At 35.7% G+C, this 9949-nt stretch overlaps 1 protein-coding gene across 5 annotated transcripts in view; it reads left to right on the forward strand.

Annotated features, from left to right (window-relative positions):
- The window catches only part of LOC123563411 (mutS protein homolog 4-like), a 48934-nt gene extending 39321 nt beyond the window's left edge, over nt 1-9613 (forward strand). For 4 of the 5 annotated variants that reach the window (XM_045356194.2, XM_045356197.2, XM_045356196.2 and 1 more), the window contains 6 exons: nt 28-100; nt 1248-1312; nt 2383-2453; nt 5041-5144; nt 6267-6355; nt 8293-9613. In XM_045356194.2, coding sequence (XP_045212129.2) covers nt 28-100; nt 1248-1312; nt 2383-2453; nt 5041-5144; nt 6267-6355; nt 8293-8463 — 573 coding nt within the window. In that variant the 3' untranslated portion in view covers nt 8464-9613. The remainder of the gene's footprint in view (nt 1-27; nt 101-1247; nt 1313-2382; nt 2454-5040; nt 5145-6266; nt 6356-8292) is intronic. The other variant, XR_006688812.2, reaches the window with a different exon arrangement.
- The last annotated feature ends 336 nt before the right edge of the window (nt 9614-9949 follow it).

Here is a 9949-nt window from a genome sequence, read left to right on the forward strand (position 1 = left end):
TATTTAAGTTCAGGTTTTTTTTTTCAGATGAAAGAGATCAACTACATTATTCAAACAGTTTCTGCAAATTCTTTGATTATAATTGATGAACTTGGAAGGGGTATGTATTTAACTTTGTGCCTCTTAATAAGTTTATAGGAGGGATATCCTACTTGCCCTGGTGCCAGTATCTGCATCCACGTTTTGATGTAGCCCGCCTGCTTAGCTCAGTAGGTAAGAGCGTTGTTCTACGGAGCTCGGGTCTTGAGTTCGATCCTCGGGCGGGGCATATGTTCTACGTGACTATTTGATAAAGGACATTGTGTCTGAAATCATTAGTCCTCCACCTCTGATTCATGTGGGGAAGTTGGCAGTTACTTGCAGAGAACAGGTTTGTACTGGTACAGAATCCAGGAACACTGGTTAGGTTAACTGCCCGCCGTTACATGACTGAAGTACTGTTGAAAAACGGCGTTAAACCCAAAACAAACAAACAAACGTTTTGATGCCCTTTCAGGCAGATCACTACCAAATGAAATGTAACCTCCAGTCACAAGTAGTCCAAATATAAATAGTGCTAATCTTTTTTCCTATCCTAGTGCCTTTTCCCACTGTTAAAAGTTTGATGCATTTTTGCTCTACCTCTGTTAATTATTAAATGATTTTGCCCTCTTTAAACCAGAATTTCAGGATAAATTTTGGATACTCTTTCGCTCTATCTCTGTTGTCTATTGCTAAATGAATTTGATTTAGATTTGAAGAAGTTGTTCCACAACATTTGACACAAGGTCCGTAACTCGTGCTGAATTTTTCTTTTTTTTACTTTGAATTCCAGGTAAAAAGTTATGTTTTTTTACTTTATATTGGTTATTGCTAATTGGATTTCATTCAAACAGAATATAGTTATTCCCCATCATTGCTTACACCATGTGATTTAATGTGCATTACTCTGACAGAAATACTCCATGAATTATGCTTGAAATTTCTGATTTTACACTTTTATTGTGTCTCTGTAACTAAATTGATTTGACTCCAACTTATACTATTTTCTAACCTTATCATTCACACCAGAGGCATTAATTAATCCAGTGATAGAGGTTTACCCTATTTTGCTATCAAATTATTAAAAATGCTGTCTTCTCTAACATCTCCTGTTATACCAATTGTAATTTTTAAGACATTCAAAGCATTTCTTAGTATAAAGGATTATATAGTCTATTTTATCTTTAGTGTGTATCATGTAAGTGTATGTATAAGTTTTATGACAGGAACAAGTGTAGAAGAAGGAGTTGGCATTTGTTTCTCTATCTGTGAACATCTTATTGCTACCAAGGTAAATATATATGCTCTTTACTTGTTTTTAACCTTTGATTCATTCCTTCTGATAGTAATTACGCCCCATCATGTGGTTCTGGGACGATCTGTGTATGAAAAGAATTGGAACCACTGCCTTACCCTTGCATGATCGTAAGAGGCGACTAATAGGGTCTTTAACACTTGGTTTTGCAGTAACTTTGTGATTCCAGCAGGTATGCAAATTTTGATTCCATACCTCATGTTTTTATTTCGATGTAAATGAGATGTGGAACCAAAATTTGTAGTCCTGTTTGGCGCCATATAACCTATACTGTGTTGGTGCGCCGTAAAACCCAAATAAATAAATAAATGATATTAATTACATTTAATTCATATTGTTGTAACCGCTCAAAATAGTGGACTTGTATGGATTGTTTATCCTTCCATTGGCACACACATACCAACATTTTATAAATCCAAATATATTACTTATTCTTTATTAGATAGAAGGGACCTCCGTGGCCGAGTGGTTAAGGTTGCCGACTTTAAATCACTTGCCACTCATCGATGTGGGTTTGATTCTCACTTGGGGCGTTGATTTATTCATGTGAGGAAGCCATCCAGCTGGCTTACGGAAGGTCGGTTGGTTCTACTCAGGTGCCTGCTCTTGATGAAATAATGCACGGAGGGGCACCTGGGGTCTTCCTCCACCATCAAAGCTTGAAAGTCGCCAGATGACCTATAATTGTGTCGGTGCAACGTTAATCCATCCCAACAAAATAAATAAATTTATTAGACAGAATTGGTTCTAATTTCTACAACAGATTATCTAAGATAAACTGATGTACTTAAATAAAGGAAGGACTATTAAAAAGTTTCATAGCCCCATACACACGGGCTATTACTGTATTTTGGCACCCGTGCTTAGAATTATGCAAAATTTGAAATACCTATGTTGACAAAAGTTACATCGCTAAAGACACAGTTCATATGAGTTCATAAGACAATCTTTTTTTGTTGAGTTGCTTTGATACTGTAGTGATAGAAATCTTACTTAATGTAGACTGAATCTAAGAGTTTGTTGTTATCTTTTTTGTATCATTTCAGGCCTTCACATTCTTTGTGACACATTTTCGAGAGTTGACAATGCTTGACAGCTTGTATCCAAATGTAGAAAAGTAAGTGAGATTTTAAAATATGTTCAAAATTTAAAAAAAAATATTCTTCTGTGATGTAGTATAATCACTTAGAAGTAACTTTGGCTTTGTGTGCGATACACTTGGCACCTTGCTGAGAAAAAAGTCCCTAAATATTTTAAGTATTACACAGTTTGAAAGTCTGTGGTCTGCCCTTGACCTTGAGTGCTTTACTTCTAGGTAATACAAAATGTTAAAACATTTTTAGGATATAAATTTGAAATGACCTTCAGTTGAAACTGTGAATATCACTGAATTTACATACTGAGAAAAAATGTAAGGTAAAAGGTTTAACATTTTGTTTATGTTTCAGACCAAAGCTTTGTATAAAAAGAAATCATATTCCCTAAATATTCTGATTATAATAATTGCTTTACTATAGAAAATGTACTTTTACAAAAATTACGTTGTAATAAAGTCTTATTTTGACTGGTGAAAAAGATGTTCATATATCCTATTAGGATATTAGGATAAGTACTCATAATAAAATAAAGCATTTCAAGGTGTAGATTTTTTGCCCCAAAAAAGGTTGCCATTGTCTGTTAGTCAGTCCGACTTTGTGTCCTGCATGTCTTGAAAAGTATTTGACCCAGTCATCAAACCTCACAGGACGTTAAGTTGTTTACCTGGTGTTTTAGTTGCCTGGGATTCCACACAACCAGATGAGAGTAATGACCCTTAACGTAGTCAAAAGTATGCATAGAAGGCCTAAGTTTGTGTGACATGTATCACAAAAAGTATTTAACCCAGGATTATGAAATATTACTGAAATATTATTCAGCATGTGCACCTGGTATTTTATTAGAGATATCATTTTAAAATAGTCGGACCACATATATAGTCTTTGATTATAAGAAAATATGCATATAAAGGGCATACAAGTTTCTGCTGCATGTATCTCAAAAATATTTTGCTAAAGAGTCATAAAACATTAGGAAATTGTTAAAAAGTATGTAAAGTTGTGCACCTGGTGCTCTGTTTGGGATTTTACTCATCTAGACTAGAGTAATGGTCCTTTCTTAAGTAAAAACAAGAGCTGTCTCCATAGGATGACACATGCCCCCGATGGCACTTTGAATGAATAGTTATGGCTGATGTTAGATAAATAGAGTTTAGGACCTTTGACCTACGGAGCTGGGTCTTGCGCGCGACACGTCTTACTGTGTCACACATTCATGCATAGTTATTTTAAAATCCATGCACGAATGACAAAGATATGGACCGGCCATGCCCATCAATGCACTATCATGAAAAATGACCTTTAACGTCTAAGTGTGACCTTGACCTTCGAGCTACGGACCTGGGTCTTTCGTGTGACACGTCGTCTTACTGTGGTACACATTCATGCCAAGTTATTTGAAAATCAATCCATCGATGACAAAGATATGGACCGGACACGCCTATCAATGCCCTATCCTTTAACGTCTAAGTGTGACCTTGACCTTTGAGCTACGAACCTGGGTCTTGCGCCCGACACGTCGTCTTACTGTGGTACACATTCATGCAAAGTTATTTGAAAATCCATCCATCGATGACAAAGATATGGGCCGGACACGCCCGTCAATGCACTATCCTTTAACGTCTAAAGTGTGACCTTGACCTTTGAACTACGGACCTGGGTCTTGCGCGCGACACGTCGTCTTACTGTGGTACACATTTATGCCAAGTTATTTGAAAATCCATCCATCGATGACAAAGATATGGACCGGACACGCCCATCAGTGCACTATACTTTAATGTCTAAGTTTGACCTTGACCTTTGAGCTACGGACCTGGGTCTTGCGCGCGACACGTCGTCTTACTGTGGTACACATTCATGCCAAGTTATTTGAAAATCCATCCATCGATGACAAAGATATGGACCGGACACGCCCATCAATGCACTATCCTTTAATGTCTAAGTGTGACCTTGACCTTTGAGCTACGGACCTGGGTCTTGCGCGCGACACGTCGTCTTACTGTGGTACACATTCATGCTAAGTTATTTGAAAATCCATCCATCGATGGCAAAGATATGGACCGGACACGAAAATTGCGGACAAACCGACAGACCGACAGACAGACGGTTCAAAAACTATATGCCTCCCTTCGGGGGCATAAAAACACATTAAATACTTAAAAGTTTGTGTTGCATAAATCTTAAAAATAAACGTTTATGTCTCATGTATATCAAAAATGTACTTGACCTAGAGTCTTAAAACATTACAGGATTGTTATATAGCATGTGAAGTTATGCACCTGTGTTTTCTTTGGGATTTCACTCAGCTAGGCCAGTTATAGTCATTCGCTTTGACAAAAGCACACATAAAATGCTTTAAGTTTATGTTAAATATATCCTAAAAATATTTCACCTAGTCATGAAACAATGTACAGTAACAGGAGTGTGGGGACACCTTTGTCCTACAAACACACATGTAATTAATAAGCTAGAATATTGGAATGCAGAATGGAAAACATTTTGTCTGAATGCATTTTAACACATATTCTCTTTAACTTACTAACACATGGTGAAAAGTATGTATTGGATAAGTGTACTATTGAAATATTTTAAGTTTGATTTTAATTTCAGTTATTTCTTTGAGATACACAGAAGTTTTAGTATTGAAGCAAATTGTGAAAAAGTTGTTTACACACATATGTTGTCGAAGGGAAAGACAGAAGAAAAACATTATGGTAGGGTTGCTTCGGTGAGAACAGGCAAATAAGGATTCGGGTAACCCTAGTTTGGTCTGCAGAATGCTGTTTTTAGAAGTAGGGAAGTTTTAAGTAACTGGTAAAGAATCTAATAATGCTGGTTAGGTCAGAGGTCAGCTGATTGCTGTTTTGTAAAAGCAGTTTGCAGAGAACAGGCTAATGTGTTGGTAAGAAATCAATCCAGGAGCACTGGTTAGGTTAGCTGATTGCTGTAACTCAAAAGCAAGGAAGTTATAAGTAGCTTGCAGTGAACCACTGGTTAGGTCAGCTGATTGCTGGATGAATTGATTTGATGTAAATAAATACAAAGAAGACAAAAAGATGCTTTTTAAGCAGGATGTATAGTAAAGACTTTTAAGGTGGCTGTAAATTCAGGTTAAACTATATTTGTCTCTGTCCATTGTTCCGTCATTCCATAACTTTTAAAGCACTGGGAAGATTTTCATATAGCTGATATCACTTCTTAACCTCATCAAGACAATGTGCATAATGTACAACTCAGGTATTAAGATCCGCAGTTACATGTAAGCTTACATTCGGATATCGAAGGTCAAATGAGGTAACTTCTTATCTGCTGTATGTTGTGTAACCTCTTGAAAGATTTTTCATAAAACTGGAACCAATAGTTTTCCTCATCAAGATAATGTGCAGAGGGCACAACTCGGATGACTAGGTCCGAGTCAAGGGCGCACTTGGAGGTCAAATGTCAATTAGCTGGACTTCCTGTCTTTTTGTATGGTCTAAATTGCTTGGAAGGTTTTGAAAAACAAGCACTAGTTGTTTACCCCAATAAGACAACATGCAGAGCACATTACCACTGGGTTATTTAGTCCAAGGTCAAAGTTACACTTTAAGTCAAAGATCTGTCAGCTCAAGTTTTTGTCTATATGTTCTAAACTGGTAGAATGAGTTTTATAAAATAAGCGTCAGTTGTAAACCGCATTTGAATAACATGCAGAGTGCCCGACCCAGGTCACAAGGTCTAACATCAAGGTCACAGGTTCCGTGTATCAAAGAAACTTCCTGGGTTTTTAATATCCCTGTTTGTAGCAGTAAACAGATATTTATTAGATTCTAACAGAGAAATGTTTAATATTTCAGGTATACAGTTGGCTGAAATTTCTACACTACCTCAGTCTGTAGTGACAAATGCCAAACAGCTTGCTATAAAAATAGAAGAGGAGAAAAAGGTATTACCAGAATTATGGAAACGTGCAAACGTTTTGATTTATTTAATCAGTGATAGTGTTTGTGATTTTTTATTTTTTTCTTACAATTTTAGATGATGTACACGCACTCCAACAATCATCATTTAGGTAAATAGGAAGTTTTTTTGAAGTATGTCTTGATCATATTCATTTTTTGATACTGGTCAAAAATTGGTATTTTGACAACGAAAATCTGTTTGTAAGTTTTTTAGGACAATTTTAGACAGTCTTTTAAATCTTAAAATCTTTTGAAGATTTTATGTAAGTATCTGACAATATTTAAAACAGTTATGAGATGGTACTTGACTGTCATCTCAGAGGTCTGTGGCTAAATCCTGGTCGAGGCACTGGAAATTTCTGTGAAGCTCTTGAGTGTCGCCCATCCAAGTAAGAGCCCTGGCAGCGCCGGTTCTTCACAGGAAAGAAGGCTGTTAACCCAGCTTGTCTACTCGCAAAGAACTAGGCTAAGCATACATCTAAAATCTCTTTTCAGTCGGCTGTGTCTTGCTCTGTCCTTCTGGTCAGATTGCTCAGCACTGGTAAAGGATAAATTGGTGCCCTCTAGTTGGTTGCCGTTGTTCTATGTGTACGTGTTGAACATATTTATTATGTAAAGGTCCTATATGAATGTGTTACAGTATATAACCCATAGTTTCAGAATTTATGTTGCAACATTTACAATTGAAATCTTTTTATCAAAAAGTTGAATTTAAAGCTATCAGAGATGTTACTTAAATTTAGTTTGCTATTATTTTGATTCGGAGAATGTTCATTTTAGTAAAAGATCGGAATAATTTTTACTAAATGAACACCACATTCATAAAAACGCTTCGATTGCATAGCGGTAGAGTCTGCTTTGAGTGCAAGAGGTTGTGATCCCCGGCCACGGCATATCAAAGACGTAAAAATTGTACCAGTAGCTCCCATGCTTGGCGCTCAGCATTAAAAGGGAATCTGGCTCCTCTTCTCTCTTGGTAATGGATTTCATCAGGAATAGTTGTCTAGTTGTAGAAATTGCTTCACAACTGGCCACAAATAGTTCAGTATAAACTTGAATTTTCACAAGAGGGATGGCTCCTAGTGGAAATGTAAAATCTGGTGTTGACATGTGAAATATATTTTAATCATACATTATGAAGGACAAACAAATTTCGTTTCATTTCTTGTCTTTTCAACGGTTTTAACAAAACTGCCAATTACACAACATCATTACATCAGAATGTTCGTGTAAATGTAAGAAACATTAAATAATCATACAAGATGTATTACATTTTACCATAAATGTGTGACCATTTTTATGTTCACATGAGAACTAGCTATAAAGTATATCTTTGATAAGAATTGTTCAATTCCCAATTACTTAGATTTCATGTTCCTATGCATTGTATTTCATTTTATATATGACGTTTTAATTGAAAAGACTAGATACTAGTATGTTTGACTCTTCATTTACCAATTGGGCCCCCTGTGGTTCTGGGACGATCTATGTATGAAAAGAATTGGAACCACTTCCTTACCCTTGCATGATCGTAAGTGGCGACTAATAGGGTCTTAACACTTGGTTTTGCTGTAACTCTATGATTCCAGCAGGTATGCAAATTTTGATTCCATACCTCATGCTTTTATTTCAACGTAAATGAGATGTGAAACCAAAATTTGTAATCCTGTTTGGCGCCATATAACCTATACTGTGTTGGTGCGCCGTAAAACCCAAATAAATAAATAAATCATATACCAGTTGTCTTCTAGAGAACATGTTATAAAATACTATTGACTGGTGTTCAAGAAGAAACTGGGTAAAATTGCCTAGAACAAAATTCGAATACATTTATGAAGTAACAGAACAGAGTAGTACATATATACATAGTACATATTTAGACATAGTAGTACATAATACTTACGGATTTCTTTGACTATAGAACAGTGAGAAGCAGGACAAGGAGATCTGCCGACAGAGAGCAGTGTTCAAATTGGCAACAAGACTGGTTCAAGCAGCCAGAAGCTCTAGGCTTGATGATGATAGTCTCAGACAATATGTTGCCTCTCTCAAGAAAAAATATGAAGAGGAAGTTCTCAGTCTTGAAGAGTGATACAGAGATATTATTACGTATGTTAAATCTATGGGAAAAATCACCTGTGGACAGAGACCATCAATCCTGTCTTCGTAGGGCAGAAACTTTGTGTTTTTTATTAACAGTTACTTTGTATCATGAACCTTGATTAAAGACATCTGCAGATAAAGATGTTTAGCAGAAATAAGAAACTGTTGATATAAATTTTTATGTTTTATCTCCTCTTGTTAATTGAGCATTACACAGCAAATAAAATCTACTATTGATTTGAGTGTATAAAAAGTCTATGTTTAGACTTTTAAATGGAAGTAATCTGCTTTTTGCCTGTTTTCAGTTTTGAACAGGATGTGTTATAATTATGTTATGAGCTGTCCATCATCTGTACATCAAAAGGGTTGCCACTGGACTTGAAAAATCAGCGATTTGTTTTTAAGGTCATTGAATTGTTGGAGAATTTTGAAAAAGTCTGGGAAAAATCAAATTCCCAAACAAAACGTCAACAAAAATTAGTTGTTATGGCAGTCTTCTGGTAGTATTTATGTCTGTACTAATTTTTTTTTCAAACATTTTATAATATTAATAAAAGAAGCGTTTTTTGCAAATATACCATTTTTAAAACGTTTACAAATCCTCTGATATTCAGTATATAAACAAAAATTGAAGCTGAAACGATTTTGGACCCTTGCTAAGATGATCATAATAAGTAACCTCTGTAAGAAAATACAGTATGCTAGAGTAACGTTAAATGTGGTTTAAGTGTAACTGCCTGCAAGTATTATTATTATTACTATGTTCTGATACCATTTTGTTTCAAGAAAACTTTTGACTGTGTGCACGAAAATCTTCTACTGTTCTTTAAGTCTCGTATTTACTATTATGATGATATTAAAATAAGGAGACACCTTAACATAGATGATTTTATATTCTTTTTTTAATGTTGAATAAGCATAATGATTGAAAGATGTTGATTTCTTCTTTATCTTTGTATTGATAGATTGTGCGGTTTACATTGTTCATTATTAATTATTTTATTAATTTTTGGTTTTGACACTTCGCTAACATCATCAGTATGACAGCCCGGACACAGTTTCGTTTCATCGAAACTGTCATCCGACTATATGTACTCCATCATCACTTTACTATTTATTTTTAAAAGTTCTTCATCCGATGTCTTTTCGTTGACGTTTTGTATTAGGTTTTTGCTTACGTTCTTCTCGTTTTTGTGTTTTCATTATTTCATTTTCTTCTCCATTTCTTCTTTGTGCTTACACATTTCCTTTCTAGTTCTTTTTAGCTCACCTGAGCCAATGGCTCGTGGTGAGATTTTGTGACCGTTCAATGTCCGTTGTGCGTCGTCAGTCGTGCGTCGTGTGTCCGTCAACATTTTCTAAAAAAATCTTGAAAACCACTGGGCAGAATTATACCAAACTTCACAGGAATGATCCTTGGGTGGCCCCCTTTCAAAAGTATTCAAAGAATTGAATTCCATGCAGAACTCAGGTTG

This window comes from Mercenaria mercenaria, chromosome 2 (assembly GCF_021730395.1).
Source record: "Mercenaria mercenaria strain notata chromosome 2, MADL_Memer_1, whole genome shotgun sequence".
Taxonomy (NCBI): Eukaryota; Metazoa; Mollusca; class Bivalvia; order Venerida; family Veneridae; genus Mercenaria; species Mercenaria mercenaria.